Below are 17,922 nucleotides of genomic sequence, written 5' to 3'. Positions count from 1 at the left end.
TTTATTCTCGGCGCGGGTTGAGAAATCACGACAGCACAAAAACTTGGAGAAAAGGGGAGACTTCATACGGAGTAAGCTCATATCACTATGGAGACTTGTTATGGTTATTATCGGGTTGTTTTTATTTTATCTGGAGTATGAGACGATACTCCGCAAGATCTTACTCCGTGCTTCATTTCGGTTACAGTACTCCGTATGTTGTGTTGTGACGTGCCGATCATATCTTGACGATCCCTTAGTGATGGCCAACTCTATCTGTCAACAGAAACAATCTTTCCTCAAAACATCTTAATGCGGTGTATAAAGCGTCACATTAACAATCGTCATTTCTCCAACTCGTATGAGAGGATTGAATCTAGTCATGTAATGGTACACAACACGTACAGGGATAAAGAGCCGAGGGATGGAGCCTCTTGATTCAAGGGTCCTTGTCTCTATTAGGAAATTGTGAAGATCACCAAACGCCTATGACGTATCTCCTCCGCCAACGTCATTTTACCCATATTTAAAAATTTTCAACAATTATTATCACCAACACGATAACTCTCATTGACATTTATTAGGCAGACCCAGTGTTTCTTTTCCCTTTTTACGTCAGCGGGGCCTCCTGACTTAGCGTAGCTCCCGCCAAGTGACGTTATTCGCGATGAACAGTTACTGGCTAAAATCTCTTTCGGTTGGAGGCGACCCTCTTCACATGTAGTTTATCTAAGGTTATCGGTTCAAGGGACCAGAGTTTTCTCCTCATCGTACTCCAAGTTTTTACACCGTGCCAAGTTTTTGGGGCCCGAGTCATTTCTCGGCTTATCAAGTTGCATTTCTTTTCTCCACTTGTATATGTATACTGTGACAATGAACTGAGGAAGAAAAAAACATTGGGGAATTTGTGGGTGAAGTGATCCACGTAGAGCTCCAGAGTTTACTTGGCGCTGGTGTTGCTGATTGTCCTTATAAAGGATTGTGAATCTCCCAGACTTGAACTGAGTCTGAATTGTTCTCCAACATCAAGAGCTGGTCTTTTTTTAAAGAAATCAGTCATCATGGTTCACGTCGATAACGAGCATGGTGTGCCGCACTACTGGGGCAAGACCGGCAAGGGTCTTCAAAAGCTCATCACTATAGTCGCTACTACAGACTTTCTTCTCTTCGGTTATGGTATGTTTACCCAGGTATCTGTGCGTTTGAGTGACGGCTAACGGCTGTGTTTCATGTAGATCAAGGTGTCATGTCCGGTATCATCTCAGCTCCCGCTTTCACCGACGATTTCCCCCAGGTTCTTGATGAGACGTATGAAGGCTTCGTCGTCTCCATCTACGCTGTCGGCTGCTTCCTCGGTGCTCTTTTCATTCTCAACTTTGGTGACCGTCTCGGTCGTCGCAAGTCCATCTTCCTTGGTGCTATTGTTATGATCATTGGTGTCATCATCCAGATCGCTGCTGTTCCTCCTAGCGGTGGTGCTACAGCGCAATTCATCATTGGACGATGTATCACCGGTATTGGAAACGGAAGTAAGTTACCTCGCCGTCCTCAGAATTGAATGCCTTGATGCTAACGTCCCAGTCAACACATCGACTATCCCTACCTACCAGGCCGAGTGCAGTGAGTCTCACAACCGAGGCAAGCTCATCTGCATTGAAGGCGGCAACGTCGCCATCGGAACGTTGATCGCCTACTGGATCGACTACGGCTGTACCTATGGTCCCGCTCCCTTCGTCTGGCGATTCCCTATCGCTTTCCAGGTCGTCTTTGCTACCATCGTCCTCGTCATGATGATGAAGCTTCCCGAGTCACCTCGCTGGCTCCTCACCCATGGCCGTCGCGAAGAAGCAGCGACGATTCTAGCAGGTCTCAACGGTCAAACCCGTGACTCCCACGACGTCACCACCCAGATGGCTACCATTGAGAAGGCTATCGCTGCTGCTGGCCACAAGGGCGGCAAGACTCCCTTCTCTGCTCTCTTCACTGGCGGCAAGACCCAGCACTTCCGACGTCTCATTCTCGGTGCCTCTTCTCAGATGATGCAGCAGCTCTCCGGTTGCAACGCCGTCATCTACTACTTCCCTATTCTCTTCCAGAAGTCCATCGGTACCGATCACAACCTCGCTCTCCTCCTCGGCGGTGTCAACATGATCATCTACTCCATCTTCGCTACAACCTCTTGGTTCGCCGTTGAGCGCGTCGGTCGCCGCAAGCTCTTCCTCATCGGAACTGTCGGCCAGTGTCTGTCCATGATCCTCTCCTTCGGCGCTCTCATCCCCGGTACTGCCTCTGCTTCAAAGGGTGCTGCCGTCGGCCTCTTCACTTACATCGCCTTCTTCGGTGCCACCTGGCTGCCCCTCCCTTGGCTCTACCCCGCTGAGATCAACCCTCTCAAGACCCGCGCGAAGGCTAACGCCACCTCCACCGTCTCCAACTGGCTCTGGAACTTCTTCATCGTCATGATCACCCCCGTCATGATTCATGGCACCGGCACCAACGGCTGGGGCACCTACGCCTTCTTCGCTGCCATGAACGCCTGCTTCTTCCCCATCATCTACTTCTTCTACCCCGAAACTTCTGGTCGCTCCCTCGAGGAGATTGATCTGATCTTCGCCAAGGGCTACACTGAGAAGAAGAGCTACGTCACTGCTGCTAAGGAGCTTCCTCCTATGGAGGATCACGAGGTTCACGAGAAGGCTCGTGAGTATGGCTTCGGCAGTGATGATGACATCAAGGCGTCTCACTTCGAGTCTGAGGGCGACAACGGAGTCATGACTGACTCTGCTGTCTAAGGTCGAACAGGCATTCGACATTCTGTTCTAGCTTGCTGGAACCAAACCTTTTGCTTATTATCATGATTTGACGCATCTATAGAAGCTACGATTGTAGCTATGACCTTTTAGATACTCCCATGACTCTAGTAGTCTAGCATGAATACACATCTTATAAAAATTACCACCGTTTGAAGCTTGTGATTATTTGCCTGGGCCATAATTGTGAAATTCATTTGTGCAAACTCCCCAACAGCCAGGTCATTGCATCATGGTTAGTTTGTGTAGATCATCGGAAAGTTACGCGTTGCACCAGCGCCTAACGCGCAGGATGCAGTGACCGGGCCAAAATTCGGTGAAATAGCCCATTGGCTGTTCAGGGACTTTTATCATCCCGCAGGGTCCTTGGTGGAGCTTCATTGTCGATCCACGAGATAAGACTCCCTCTCTCAAGATTGGCAACGGCCATGAAGGCAGTATCTTTTTACCCCCGGGAAGCAAGAAAAAGCCAGGCTTTGATATAAGGCAAAAGAAGTTGACTAAAGCATATCCTGAACTAATGTTAAAGTTATGCTAAGCTACCTTGAGTCTTTTTGGTCATTCAGGATCAAGCTCCCGAGTGTTGTCTCTTCCCCAAATTGGCGTAAGAGGGATATTTGTTATCAGACAGCTGAGACAATCTTCGCCTCTATTATATCTACACGTCTATCCAACGAGCCATCCATGTCTGCGTTACCTGCTTCGCCTCATCAACAAGCCCCAAATCCAACAACAACTGCACACTCCCTCTCACCGCACTCTCAAGGGCACTAAAAATCCACGTATGCGTAAAAGTGGCCGCTTCTCCAATAAAAACAGTATTGAACTCCGTCTGGTAAAACGCAGGGAGATATAAATGCTGCTGTCCAAAGATCTGCATCGCAAAGGCACCAGCATGGTGTTCCTCTTGCTCCCAGCACTGCCGCGCCCAGTGTTCAGTCCAGTTCTCTTCGACTACATCGCCATGAACTTCTAAAAGGGCGGTTTTTATGTAGGCTAGATGCTCCTCTTCTGACATGGCGCAGGCGGCTGTTGCCTCGTAGTCGGAGAGATAAGATGCCAGCATCGTTCCAGGGCCTGTGGAGTTGATGTGCCATGAGGGATAACAGACCTGGCCTAGTTGAGGGCTGGTGAGACGAGTGCAGCCGCCAAAGATAGGCTGGTCAAGATGTTCCCAGAAGCGCGTCTTGAACTGAACAGCGACCTTGCAAGCGTTGGCATACAAGGTCCTATCGATTGCGCGCTTGAGAAGACTTGAGTATCGTGGCATCTTCCAAAATTTCATCAAGTTGAGCGGTACACTGTTGAGAACGTAATCAAAATTCTCAACATTGTTCGGCGTGCTGAAAGGTTCAGAGCCAGTAGGTTTCCAGAACACTGATAGAGTTTTGTTCTGGTTGTAGTGTAGACCGTTCACTTTGGCGTTGTACTGAACTCTGTCTTTGACGTGGGGTTCAAATGCAGCGGGTAAGCGGCTCAGACCGCCTTTGATGGTAACCTATTTACTAGCGAGGAAGTAAACGGTTTCGTACTCCCACATAGGCCAATAGATATGCGAGGGCGAGACTTCGTCAGTTGTGTTGAGGCCTGCCTTGATCACATCTCGAAGGTAAGATACCTCGGAGTAATCGAATGCTCCATCCTCTTTGGCTTGCTTGTACGCCTTGAAGATATTGGATGCATACATACGGATGCGCTCGGGAGTGAGTCCTTTGAAGTCATCCAAAGCCTCGATGGCTTCCTCAGCCGCTGTATCATTATGATAGACAGGCGGGCTGTAATATGCTGGGTCATTCGCTACCTCAGCCTTGGTAGGCCATGTACCATCTGGACGTCGGAAAGGCGTGTCGACAGGTGTATTTGGAGAGCTTTGGATCCAGTCCCAGAACTCGACTTGGAGTGATTTGTTGCCTGAGTTCATTCCGTTGAGAACGTCAGCTAGCTGAAAGATCATTCGTTGATCCACGAAAGGAAAGGTCTCGTTTGTCTCTGAGTCGGTGAGTTCGTATGGAAATCTCATGGGTCCGAGTTCATGGTATTGACCGTCTTCTGGCGAGGTACCATTCAGGTAAACAGTTCTGACACGCCCTCCAATTCGCTCGGAAGACTCGAGAATCTTCCAGTTGTGGATGCCAACAGAGTCGAGAATGAGCTTGAGATGGTACAGTTAGCTTCGTATTCGGGACGAAGGCATCACTTACCGAGGATAGAAGGCCAGACATGCCACCGCCCAAAATACCGAAGGTCTTATTCTTTGTAGCGGTAACGAAAACATCATCAGGTTGCTTCTGTTTGAGATATGTAACACCATCGAACCACAGACTGTCGTCACCAGCAACATCTGCAAAAGACTTCTTCTTTTCACCTCGAGGTGCAAGGCGCTTGACAATCTCGAGCTCATCAGACTGACCGATAAGTTCACCGTCCAAGAAGGCGCTAAGACAACCACCAGAGATATCCTCCGATGTCATCCAGACAAATCGTGTTGGCCGCTTGTCCTGGTGATCGAGATGGCGCGTCGCCAGGGGATGCTGGCCAACATGCGTCGAGCCGATATGATGCACAGTCTCTGAGACAGCTACCTCATCACCGCATGCGCCATAACTCAGAGTCAAGTGCCCGTCGACATCGCCGCCGTATTCAACGACAACATTTTGTGCGCTGCCAGGGCTGACTTTAGAGGGAGATATGAACTTGACAGCAGGGGAGTTGAGGGGTACTGCTTCGGCAAGCAGGCTCGCTAGAGACCATAGAAAAGCAGAACGTCTCATTTTGAAGCACAGAGGTAAACTTGCTGAATGGCGGTAAAGTCCATGGGTACAGGGACATGGCCATGTTTAAATGGCTTCGCAGCTGCCATTCTTGTGTTAGGACCCGGATCCATTAATTGAACCCGACTCCCTGTCGGTATAATTCTTACCGAACATGCTTGGCAATACTGCAAAGAAATGCCTCGCGATGCTATCGTGACCGACTCGGTGCCAAGCAATGCCTTAACTGCATTTATACCATTTCTCTGGATAAACGTTATTTAGAGTGGAAGGAACAAACAAGCTTATTGTTTAGCGCAATGCATGTTCTGCGTGGTCTCAAGATAAGAGATGGTTATGCCGTTGAGATGGGTAGCTTGAATAGGCAAGGATATTCCCGGACACGGCCGCTTATCAGTTTTGCGGACCGCTCCGATTCGTCTGATAAGATCCAGGAACAGGGGCATAACGATGATAACGGCTTTTGCTCCAGGCTTCGGAGTAGCAACCTTGATGCTTACCAAGGGCAAGGGCAGAGTCTCAGTGGATGGCAATGAAAATTTGACTAGTCCAAGAGCTTGCGGGCTAGACTGCCTTTCACGCTGCGACAAACGATTGGAACCATAAGAATGCCATATACTAAGCTCTATAGGTATAGTTCAAAATCCAGTCATTACTCACAATACCACTGAGTAAAATACACTTCACTTAAATCACGCCTTGACACCTTTGTTCGACATACTGGCATCTCCACTGGACATACCAGTCTCTGCTTTGGTGGCTTCCTCACCCTCAGTTGTCCCTCGAAGGACATTGGGAGCATACGGCTGCTTCCAGTCACCACGACGCTCAGGAACGACAAATACGTTGAACCACCTGGGAAAGACAAAACCAATCACACACCATACAAGTAACAAATGCGCGACGATGAAGCCAAGGATGTATAGAGGATCATTCTTGACTTCCTCGAAGCTGGGGTAGGCCAGGCTGAAGATGATAGCCAGGATCGGCCCCGAGACGTATCGTAGCATTGGTGCCCAGAGGAAGGGGAGGGACCAGTTTTTACCATTGCCGATAACTGAGTTGAGATCATGTCTTAGTTGGTTGCCCTACAACACGCACAGAGATTAATTGGTTTCTCCAAAGGATATCGGGCGACTTACCGAGTAAAAGGCAACGTAGTAAAAGACGGAGGTCAGCTTGTTCTTGGACAGTAATCTCGGTGCACCGTGAGCGTCTGGTGTTTTTGCAAGGAACAATGAAGCAGCCAGACAAATAAAATAGAGCCCGAAGCCAGCAATGGCACCGGCCCAAGGAGTCGCAGTGTGACCGACAATGATACCGAGCAGTTGACCACCTAGAAAACCAACATTGTACAGGACAAATGAAGGCATCCCGACCTGACCAACAACATCCTCAAATCGATATAGAGTAGTCGCACCAACACACTCTGCCCAAACGACGAAGACGAGGCCAATGTTATTGATCCATCGATCAATTCCATCCATAAAGAAGTAACCAAACTCTGTACAGTGAGGAAGCGAAAGGAGGAAGCAAATCGTGACCATAGTGGTAGCAACCCAAGGACGACTCCAGTTTCTGGCAAACGGGGAATCGAGGATCAACGTCATGACTGCATCAAGCATAGCAAAGGACGAGCTAATGCCGAGCAGCATAATGGTGAAGAAGAAGATGACGGAAAAGAAGCCCGAAGCAGGCATCTCGACAAAGGCCTCGGGATACGTCATGAAGCCGAGTCCATAGCTTCCAATCTCGCCGGTTTCTTCGGGGCGCATACCGAGATATCCAACGATACCGAAAACTGCAAACGCAACCAGGGCTTCGAAGGACGAGTTGAACAGGACGATAATGACTGCATCTTGAGCTGCGTTGGCGAATTTGCGGTTGTACGAGGCATATGCTGTGTAGTATCCGAATCCGACTCCTGTCGAAAAAAAGACTTGACCAACAGCATCACGCCAGATTTTGGTCCCCGCGAGTTTTGAGCTATGCCAACTGGCGAAATAGAGCTTGATGCCCTCGCTGGCATTGGGAAGTGATACACCGCGTCCGATGAGGATAATACCCATTATGACCGGGAGGCCCATGGTGAAGTAGACGACGCGTCCGGTAAGGCCGACTCCTCGAAACATGCAGAGCCAGACAGTGAACCAGGTAAATGCATTCCAGCCAACAAGACGACCGTTGAGTGCGACACCCGGATACACAACCCACTGACCAGACTTATCAGGATCAACAGCACCAACTGCTTCATACATGAACCAGTTCTCTGTATCACCCGCCCAAGGCAAGTTATTCGTAAAAGACTTCTGGAAGTAAACCATAGCCCACGCCAGAATCGGGACGAAGTAAATAACAACGACGAAACCGACGTAATTGAGTGAAAAGCCGATTCCTTTCATCCGTCGACTGATAGAGTTGTACGCCACTACGGTTCCGCCGCGATAAGCGTTCCCTGCGGCAATTTCAAGGGCCATGGCGGGAATGGCGAGGAGGAAGACGGCCATTAGGTATGGTACGAACCATTGTAGGCCGTGGTTGTTGTATACTTGCGATGGATACCGTAGCATGTTTCCCATGCCTACTGCGCCACCGCACGAGGCGAGGAGGTAGGCTGTTCGCGAGGGCCATTGATCACGACCGTCTTCTGCTTGTTGAGGAGGCGGGGCTATCAGATTTCCAATTTTGCGTAGCACGTTCATATTCGGGGAAAAGATCAGCTTTGCAATGAAAAGAAGAGAGAGAATGGGTCTGGCTTGAAACGGCAACCATAGGGATCTCAACTGGTCCTTTAAACAATCGCAGAGATCTTGGTCGCGTGCTCACAAGGATATGCCCAGAAATAAACGCGTCGGCCCAGAAATGTGCTCGACAATCACTGTTGATCGGTGTTCTTATCGATGTGGCTGTGGCTGGGAAAACAACGTCATGATTGGGGCATCAAAGACTGGGCGTGTCTTGGAGGGCTCGGCGTACGACATAATCTTACGGGGTCGACTTGGCACATTGAGAAACAAAGGGAGAATTGAATCTTGTTATCACCGGGTCAAAGTATCAGCAAGTAACTACATTGCTCGGGATGTCAATTGGGGGCTCACCCACGTAGCATACGATTGCTATCTCGGCGCATTACGTGGGTACATGGAATTTCTATCGATATTGATGGCCGCCATAACTGCGAGACTACTTGGAACAGACAGACCTGCAACGAGAACTACGGCGGCGCTATCGGTGCCAGTCATTTCATGCCCAAGTTTCAGGATGCTGGGGTAGCGAATGGCAACATGGTGCAGAATACCGTGGCACGTACGAAAGGCCAGTCATATGCTTACAAACGGAACGAGCCTGCCTTGAAATCAGAGGGTTTGCGCAGTACGTAGGTCGATATATTACTCTAATAGAAGAATTACGAAGCACCAATCATCTATCCAAATAGGCGATTAATGCTGTAAACGCATCACGCGCCGAGAACTTGCATGGAATTTATTGGTTAACTCGTCGGTTTTCTACCCCCGGCATTGCAGGGGAAGTTGGTTTACCCACCTAAGTCTCATCATGCATACCCCGCCATAAGCATGACAAAACAGAGATAACGCGTTGCAACATCAAAGCATCGGTGCAGTCTAATTTTCGTCGGCCCTGTGACAAGAGAAGAAAGATACCATGGAGCCGGTCGGGCTAGCAGTCGGCCTTGTCGGCCTATTCAGCACCTACATGGATGTGATGCAGCGGGTTGACTCGTACAGAACCGCTGGCCGCGACTCGCGACAGCTCGACGCTCAGCTTCATGCGACCATGCATCTCTTGGAGCGATGGGGTGACGGTGTAGGAATCAGTAAGGGCAAGCTCTCGGATAATCATCACTCAGATCTCGACAACCCGCGCACATTTGCAGTGGTTCAGGGTCTGTTGAACAGCATCAAGGACTTCTCGGCAGTGTCGAATGACCCACCTAGCCCCAAAGGCCTCCAGAAGACTCCATCGTTTCCAATATCAGGAGATGTGTCGGCTCATGGCTCCAAGATCTCGAGGTGGCAAAAGACAGCATGGGCACTGCGCGGAAAACTGAAGCAGACAAGCCATGTCCAAACACTTGCGGGCCTCGTATCAGATCTCTATAACGTTGTATCCCCCGATACTACGGGATCAAAAGCCTTGACACGAACTCCAAGCTTTAAGAATCTATCGATAAGCGCAGGCGAGCAACCATATGCTGTCGAGATTCGGGAACTGCTGCAGAAGATTGAGGAGGAGATGGAAGGTATATACTTCTTTATTCTAAGATTACAGATCAGGCTAACATCTATGTGTAGCTGATAAAATGCGTGATCTGCATCTGTGGCTTGGAGCTCCGCCGCCAAATGATGTATTTAGCGACTCAAACGATAAGCGTGTTGAAGACACGTGTGAATGGATCCTTCATCGGGATGAATTCCTCGAGTGGCAGAAACCTTCTTCCTCTAGCAAATTACTCTGGATCAAAGGCCCAGCTGGATTTGGGAAGACGGTCCTGTGCGCCAGAATCGTTCAAGAGCTCGAAAGAACGACACAGGATCGCGTCGCATATTTTTTCCTATCGTCAAGATACGATGGCCGCGACGATCCTTTCTCAGTCATCCGAGCATGGGTGACTGTGATGATACAGCGTAGCCCGGCGGCTCGAGATATCGTGACCAAGGCCAGACTCGTATAGCATGAGTCACGAGCTAGCCAGGCAACCATACTACGAGCTTTCCGCGAAGTTACCGTGGGTGTTCCAGGCTGGATTCTTATTCTGGACGGGTTGGATGAATGCACTGGGATGGCAAATACATATACAAAGTCCGTCCCTCATTTCCTCGAGAAATTGCGGATAGCTATCACCGACACTGCCACCAAAATCCTCATCTCAAGCCGTGGCGATGCTATCATTCAGCAAGGTCTTTCAGAGTTCACTGGATATAGCGAATATACCATCATTCCGGAGGATGTTGGGCCAGATCTAATGGCATACTCATCTGAAATTGTCAGAGCCAAGTTACCAAATAAGGACGAGCCAACGAGAGCCTCTATTGCTCAAAAGATGAAAACCAGAAGCGAGGGCCAGTTCCAGTGGGTTAAGCTTCAAGAAGGATCCCTGAGAAAGGGACGGAGCAGAAAGCAACTTGAACGAGAAATTGATGAAACTCCGTCTGGCCTTGACAGTCTCTACGACCGGGAATGGAATAGGATCAACTCGTTGGGGGAACTGGATAAAGATCGAGCACTTTCATTGCTGCGATGGACCGCGTTCGCGATGACACCGTTGACAGTGTACCAGATTACGGAAGCTGTGCTCATTACAGAAGGCATGGAAGAGTTCCCGTTCGAAGAGATGCCAGATTGTGTCGATCAGGATTATGTCGACAGTATGATCCTAGAGTTATGCGGATCATTGATTGAAGTCCGGCACGTTTCATCGTCCGAGAATATTGAGCACCCCGAACATATTCGGGACTCAGAAGAGGATTCTATCGGCTTACAAGAAGTTCACTTGTCACACTTCTCTGTCAAGGAATATCTCCTCCTCAAGACCTTTCCCGGCACCAACACTTTGCTCTCAAATGAGAAACTCCGCGTCGCCAACCTAAATGTCCACAATAATACTCTTGCGAAACATTGCCTTCGATTCATAAACCTCCCTGGAGCTTTTAAACACATAAAGATGAACAACAATGAACGATTAGCAAAGCACTTCCTGCTCTATGCTGTGGGTGAATGCTTTGATCATTGCCGAGCCGCCAAGGCTATCGACCTGGACTTACAACAGGCACTGATTGCTCTCCTCGATAGTCGAAACGAGAACTGGCCCTTTCTGAAAGAGTTCATTGAGATCGGGCTAGTAAGTGAAAGCCCCGACTTTCAAGGCAGTTCAGTAAGCCCATTTTTACTTGCACTCTCCAGTGGACTCACAGACGCTGTGGCGTACCTCATACGAGAAGGAAGCCTTGATATGGAGGATCGATCGTGTCTCAATGCGACCCCGTTATTCTGGGCTTGCGGTTATAAACACAAGGAAATTGTTAAATTACTCGTTGACAATGGAGCAGACATCAATGCAAGATGCGGCAACGGTCAAGTACCACTGCACATCAGTGCACAGGATGAGAGCGGCGCAATCGCGGAAATTCTTATTTCGAGAGGCGCAGATGTCTCAGTGGTCGACGAAGATAGAGAAACTCCGCTTAACACCGCTTCAATCAGTGGCAATACAGAGGTGGCGCGGCAGCTTATCGACAGTGGAGCTGATATGTCACACGAAACAGCAGATGGCTTCACACCACTCTCGATGGCTTCTCAGGAAGGACATATTGAATTGGCCAACCTTCTTATTAAAAAGGGTGCGGATGTCAGTCAGGTTCCGGCCGACGGCCATCCCCCGCTTCTTCTGAGCGTGTGGTACAACCACCTAGAACTTGCCGAGCTACTGATAGATGAAGGTGCGGAACTCACAGAGTATAAAGTTGAGGACCAGGTTTTCTCATTACTTGCTGTAGCGGCCGGTAAAGGACATCTCAAAATGGTGAAGACCCTGATCAGCAAAGGGTTTAATCCGACGGAGGCCCAGCCATTACTTCTAGCTGCCTCCTATGGTTGCTACGGGGGATTCTCAAGTGATTTCAACGTAAAAGACGCTGACGAATCGCCTGATTTCCCTCGCTCAGATTATCACCAGGTACTAGAACTGCTACTCCAAAGCGGCGCTGATGTGAACACCAGTGACGTGCACGGTTACACGCCACTCTTTGTGGCTTCATTCTACGGCTGTATCAGCGTAGCGGAGATGCTAATACAGAACGGCGCTGGCTTAAATGCCAAAACAGTCTCTGGAGCGACACCACTTCAGGCTTCCTCCGCAAGCGGGCATTTACGAGTAACACAGCTTCTGGTCCAACACGGAGCTGATGTCGCAACTAAAGACAATTGTGGCCGCAATCCTTTACATAGTGCCTGTCGGTCAGGAGTTCTCGAGCTTGTCAAATTCATTATAAATGTATCCCAAACGCAGGCCCTTGATGAGGCTGACCACTGGGGCTCCACACCTTTGTCCGTTGCAGCAAGATTTGGCAGTGTTGGCATCGTCGGGGCACTTATTGGTACAGGCGCTGTAGAGGTCGAATCCAGCGATAGGTTCGGCAGGACAGCGACAACGTGGGCGGCGAACCTCGACCATAACGCAGTTTCGAGGCTACTAGCTAGAGCAGATGGATATCGAGACCTGGGAACTGATATCGAGGAGGAGGATGCTGTCCAAGAACAGAGTCGAGAGGTGAGAGCCTACTGTGGCATATGCTGTTTACCTATCTATGCTCAACTTTCTGTACATTGTGAAATTTGTAGTGGTGGGGAATTTCATATATGTTTAGCTTGTTTGAGCCTTGGTGGGTATTGCTTTGATGAGACACACGAGTTGGTTCCCGTTGAGGTTGAAGGGGAAGACTAAAAGAGCTAATCTTACTGTTTGCCGAACTAACTATAAAAACTTATGTCATTTCAGGCTCAGGGACGATGGCCTTGAGCTACGAAAAGACAATAAGGGATTTTTGAACCGTTATTTATTTATTTATAAGAAACTAGTCTGATGACTATAACGAATCCTTATTTGTCCCTTCACCTTTGTATTTAGAAAATCGGAAACCAAACCGCCCTGTCCCAATCAACATTCTGATTCTTAGCCTCGATCCGTTCGTGGCATGTTCCAAAGAGTGTATCCCAAACACGAGTTTGCTTTCCGTAGTTATGACTCTTTCTATACCCCTTGCGATGATGAAGATCATGATCCTCAATAACCAACTCCATACCTACACCCTTCAATAGCCAAGCCAAGGTCGAAGGTGGCATGCCGTAGATTCGGAGACCACTGTGACCCAGAACCTCAGTGAAGGCAATATACTGATGGCAGATCCACCAATCATAATAGCCCAGGGGAAGGCCGAGGACTTGGAAGGTCGCCCAGGTCAGGAAGGGAATGCCAACCATGTCGAAGAATTCCTGCTCGTGGTCGGCGAAAGCGGCGAGGAGAGAGTTGGGATGCTTTGTAAGATGGTGGGTACGGTGATACTTCCATAGCCAGTCGATGTCGTGCATGGCGCGGTGATAAACGTAGAACCAGAAATCGAGGACGATGCCGTAAAGACCGATCTGAAGCCATAGCCAGGCCCACCACTTTGGGTCGCTCATGACATCAGCAGGCGCTTGTGTCGCTCTGTAGGTGAGATGCGTCGCCATAAAGATCCTAGACCCTGTAGTCTTCCAGAGCGAGGAAACGACCTTATCAACACCGATATCGGGAATTCCATCTCTCTGATGAGCATCTCCGTCTAAGAAACCGTATTCATGTCCGAGCTTTGCCGTAGCTTTAACAGAACGTACAACGGACCAGCTAAAGCATACAAAGTAGAGCATAAAGACGATGAATGGATGGAGTGCTTGGCCTGTGTAGGAGAGCCACGATTGATGTATGATTATCGGCACAAAGGCGTGCAAGAGGACCCAGACGTGACTTTGCCATTGCGAGAAGTACGGAATGCGTTCGGATTTAGGGTGCACGGGGACTTCTTTGCCCGGAATAATGGGATAGGTGCCCAAAACGTGGATAATTTGTTGATGAATATTCCACTCTGATTTATCGGCGAGTGGCCATGTCGACTTCATCGACTGAGTCGTCGTCGTCATTTTCAAGGTCGTATATTGTAATCAAGATCAGATAAGAATTGCTTTTTGTTGTGTGATTGTGGTCAATGCTTGTTTATCAGATATGATCAATCACCGGAGAAATCAGCCTTTAATACTCCACGATCTGGGATCGAATGCCGAGGCAAGTTTCTGAAGAGGGACAGGACACACATGGCAAAACAGGGGAATGCAATTAAGTTTCATGATCATGTGCGCTATAGCATCATCCCGCGATTCGCAAACTTAGCCCTTTGTGCACTTACCCACTCTCAGCAAAGGCGGGCGGGGCCAACATCTTCGATTGGTATAGGTTATTCAGGCTGATCTGGGGTCACTACCGAACAAGCTTCTGGGCTGCAGTGTTCAGACTCCTCTTTGGTATCAGATAATCTTCACATGTTCTCAGCTGGGCCATCTACGCAGTCGCAAACTTGCCTTGAATGGAAGTGCATGACGAAAGAATGTGACGTAATTATAGATGTGTCGATCATTCCCAACATTTTGGGCCTCTCCAACTTGTTGCAAGGTTCCACGCGAAGCTACAGTACATTTGGATCGTGACGATGCCATTAGTGGAACCAGGGTCTCTTTGACGATTCCTTGTTGGGGCTAGTTTGCGAGCGAGGGTTCGAGAGATCTGCAGCCTCGGCTTGAGGGGATCGATCACGCTAAGTAAATACCCTGCATCCTGTCACTTAAATCGTCGCTGCGTCGTCAAATATCGTCGATGGTTATGTATTCTAGAATGCTAATGACTCAGACTTGAAACCGTTGGGCGAGATGCATCAGAACGTAGCCTGCAACTCCTGCGCCATACCCCCAGACAAGACCGTCTGCTCACCCTGAACTTCATGCGGTAGCTCATAGGTATGGTACTTGGTCAAATACCAACGCTTAGCATTTGAGTCCTCATCATTACTATCCTTAAACTCGGTATCATCCGCCGCTCTCAAAAAGTACGACACTGCATACCGATCTTCCACTTGTACGCCACCAATAGGAAGAACTCGATGCAGCGCAGAGCGAAATCGCTTGTTAGATAGAAACCTCAACGTATCAGCAACGTTGATGATTGCGTGGCCCTCACGCGGCTGCACGTACTCCCACGCTCCTGTCATGGGGGACACGACTTGCAGACCCCATTGCGACGCGAATAGCAGCGTGAGGGTGCCGATGTCAGTGTGCATGTTTTGACCTACTTCGTCTAGATTCTGTGTTCCGGGGGGGTAGTGCAGGAAGTAGAGGGTGCTTTTGGAGCGTGCGTCATCGCGGTGGTGGGTGTCGAGGCGGGATGCGCCTTTGAGGTTTAGACCGTCTGATAGGCAGTCGAGAAGTAGTTTTAGAATAAAGTGGCATGATGCGTTGAACTGGTCGAATAGTTGGAGGTTTTCTTCGACGACTGATGGGAGAGCCCAGCGGCCGAGGAGTTCACTTCTTCCAATCTGCTATGATGAGAAAGACTCGACGAGGGATATTGGCAACAGTACCTTTAACGCTTCGAAACCATCTTTGAGTGACTTTACAGCCCCTGATTGATTACCAGTAGCTTTAAACCTAATTGGCCAAGCATCAGTCGGCGTAGCAAACTGCCTAGTGGGATCAACAAACCCATGTGCCAACGATACTGTTGGGGTTTTCAGCTTGTCCTCAACAGGTTGCGAGAACCACCGCTTGGCAATCTCGCTCACCCTATCCAAATCTCTCCACAGCTTAGCGGAGCACGAGTCCTGAAGATCGAGATAGAAGAAACCATCTCTTTCACATGCTTTTAAAAGAATGTCGAGTTCTTTTGAGTCTCTGTCGAAGAGGTTGTTGAATTTTACCGTAAAGAGATTAGCGGTCTCGACATTGTCGTAGGGGTTAGGCTGGGACAGCATGATGTAGTAAGTGATTGGTAATGAATCAGATGACACTGTTGGGTAATGCAGCTGGGGTGGTGAGATGATGAATGAATTGCTCTACTTCGGGTTTTAAGTATAAGGGAACTTGTGATGGCAAAGGTTGACGCTATGGTGAAGGAGTCAATTCAAGTGTACATAGACTTGGAAATGTGGCCTACAGATCTCGGGTGCCGCAACGACGGCTTGACTTAGTAGAGGCGTTGTTCACTGCTCCCAAAGTTGAGCCGCTTGTTCAGCCGTTCAACAGAACACGAACTTGGTACAATGTAGGACATTCACTGTGTAACGGCATGCCAATTCTCCGAGGTCACCGCATAAGCCTCTTCAGTTATTGACTTTTGCTGCCTGTCCATCCTCAATAACCCAACGTCACACATACAGTCACAAAAGGAGATCCACGCATGCCAAGATAGTTACAGAATGATCACAGCAGCTATGCACATAACCGAGAACGGAATCAATTTTCGTCAGGACGCGTATATGAATTCCCGATACAACAACCTGCGACGCAAATCTCGGAGTCCGCGGAACCGGAACGGACCTCATTCGCCGAGTTGACATTGTAGCACAGAATCTGTCAGTGTAACTCGACTCCCCCGCATCTCGATCCATCTCATCTCATGTCAGGAAACGCACTCAGCGCCGCCTGTCCTCCCGTATGCACAAACAACACGAACCGACTCCCATCCAACTCCCCATTCTCAGCTCTGTGCAGAATAGCACCCATACTCCTCCCCGAGTAAATTGGATCCGTCACAATCCCCTCCATCTCGCCGATCAACTTTACGCCTCGAGCTGTATTATCGTCCCATCCCGTATGCGTACCGGCATTGAACCTCGTATCGAGGATCACGTCGTCGGGCTGAACTGCATCTGTGCCTAAGCCGATGAGATCCGCTGTTCGTTTTGCTATTTCTAGGATCGTGGCTGAAAGAACACCCGGGGGCTTGTTGTACGTGTCGATGCCGATTATGGACCGGGACTCACCTCCGGTTAGTTTGAAGCCGGCGATCATACCTGCGATGGTACCGCCTGAAGCCACTGGGACGACGACGGTGTCGAAGAATATGCCATGAGCCGCTTCTTGCTCCACAACTTCGAATGCCCAGCGCGCAAAGCCGAGGCCTCCGTGTTCATGGGCTGAAGCACCCGAGGCAATGACATAAGGACGTCCGCCTTTCTTCTCAACATCCGCAGCGACATCTTCGAGCGTGGTATTCGGCGCAGCCAACTCGGCGCCCAGAATACCATTGACCTGCACATTCCCAGCCTGACCAAAAGCCTCCGAACCAGTCTGACCATGTACTTGCGGTACGAGAATAGTCTTGAGGCCAAGATGGCTTCCCACAGCAGCGACTTGACGCATGTGGTTACTCTGTGTACCGCCCGTTGATATGAGAGTATCGCAGGCTTGGGCTAGAGCTGATGGGATGACATACTCCAGTTTGCGGATCTTGTTGCCGCCGAGGCCGAGGCCTGAGGAGCAGTCCTCGCGCTTTGCCCAGATTTGGGCTTTGGTGGAAGTGGTGGAGTTTAGGTGACGTGTTAAGTTGGGAAGAGGGTGGAGGGTGGATGGATGGTGGAAGAGGAGAGGAGTGCGCTCGAAGGAGGCGAAGGGTTCTGGGAGGACAACCATGTTAATGGATGGTGAGCTCTAAGTGGTTAAGAATAGGGTATGGTCGTGGTCAGAAATGATGAGTTGCGAGAGATCGTGATAAGTAAATAGACTTCGCTTTCGTTGCATCACTATCGGTTCTCTACAGTTGC

At 49.4% G+C, this 17,922-nt stretch overlaps 7 protein-coding genes across 7 annotated transcripts; 2 read left to right on the top strand and 5 right to left on the bottom strand.

Moving 5' to 3' along the window:
* Positions 1 to 1,040: 1,040 nt before the first annotated feature.
* Positions 1,041 to 2,771, top strand: J7337_003366 (uncharacterized protein; the record flags this gene model as incomplete). Its single annotated transcript, XM_044821082.1, has 3 exons — positions 1,041 to 1,155; positions 1,215 to 1,508; positions 1,561 to 2,771. 3 exons carry the CDS (start codon positions 1,041 to 1,043, stop codon positions 2,769 to 2,771), a joined length of 1,620 nt encoding a protein of 539 aa, XP_044685382.1.
* Positions 2,772 to 3,447: 676 nt separating this feature from the next.
* On the bottom strand, positions 3,448 to 5,560 carry J7337_003365 (uncharacterized protein; the record flags this gene model as incomplete). The annotated part of the gene is made up of 3 exons (XM_044821081.1): positions 3,448 to 4,274; positions 4,296 to 4,941; positions 4,991 to 5,560. 3 exons carry the CDS (start codon positions 5,558 to 5,560, stop codon positions 3,448 to 3,450), a joined length of 2,043 nt encoding a protein of 680 aa, XP_044685381.1.
* Positions 5,561 to 6,252: 692 nt separating this feature from the next.
* On the bottom strand, positions 6,253 to 8,262 carry J7337_003364 (uncharacterized protein; the record flags this gene model as incomplete). Its single annotated transcript, XM_044821080.1, has 2 exons — positions 6,253 to 6,648; positions 6,703 to 8,262. 2 exons carry the CDS (start codon positions 8,260 to 8,262, stop codon positions 6,253 to 6,255), a joined length of 1,956 nt encoding a protein of 651 aa, XP_044685380.1.
* A 961-nt stretch (positions 8,263 to 9,223) lies between these two features.
* J7337_003363 (uncharacterized protein) lies at positions 9,224 to 13,097 on the top strand (the record flags this gene model as incomplete). Its single annotated transcript, XM_044821079.1, has 4 exons — positions 9,224 to 9,821; positions 9,874 to 10,187; positions 10,254 to 12,848; positions 13,077 to 13,097. 4 exons carry the CDS (start codon positions 9,224 to 9,226, stop codon positions 13,095 to 13,097), a joined length of 3,528 nt encoding a protein of 1,175 aa, XP_044685379.1.
* A 104-nt stretch (positions 13,098 to 13,201) lies between these two features.
* On the bottom strand, positions 13,202 to 14,090 carry J7337_003362 (uncharacterized protein; the record flags this gene model as incomplete). Its single annotated transcript, XM_044821078.1, has 2 exons — positions 13,202 to 13,935; positions 13,973 to 14,090. 2 exons carry the CDS (start codon positions 14,088 to 14,090, stop codon positions 13,202 to 13,204), a joined length of 852 nt encoding a protein of 283 aa, XP_044685378.1.
* A 949-nt stretch (positions 14,091 to 15,039) lies between these two features.
* On the bottom strand, positions 15,040 to 16,131 carry J7337_003361 (uncharacterized protein; the record flags this gene model as incomplete). Its single annotated transcript, XM_044821077.1, has 2 exons — positions 15,040 to 15,699; positions 15,742 to 16,131. The coding sequence occupies 2 exons, from the start codon at positions 16,129 to 16,131 to the stop codon at positions 15,040 to 15,042; spliced, it is 1,050 nt and encodes a 349-aa protein (XP_044685377.1).
* A 637-nt stretch (positions 16,132 to 16,768) lies between these two features.
* J7337_003360 (uncharacterized protein) lies at positions 16,769 to 17,791 on the bottom strand (the record flags this gene model as incomplete). Its single annotated transcript, XM_044821076.1, has 1 exon — positions 16,769 to 17,791. One exon carries the CDS (start codon positions 17,789 to 17,791, stop codon positions 16,769 to 16,771), a length of 1,023 nt encoding a protein of 340 aa, XP_044685376.1.
* Positions 17,792 to 17,922: the final 131 nt, after the last annotated feature.

This window comes from Fusarium musae, chromosome 2, assembly GCF_019915245.1.
Source record: "Fusarium musae strain F31 chromosome 2, whole genome shotgun sequence".
NCBI classification, from domain to species: Eukaryota; Fungi; Ascomycota; class Sordariomycetes; order Hypocreales; family Nectriaceae; genus Fusarium; species Fusarium musae.
The sequence above is the reverse complement of the archived record's forward strand: the minus strand, read 5'-3'. Positions and strand labels throughout refer to the sequence as shown.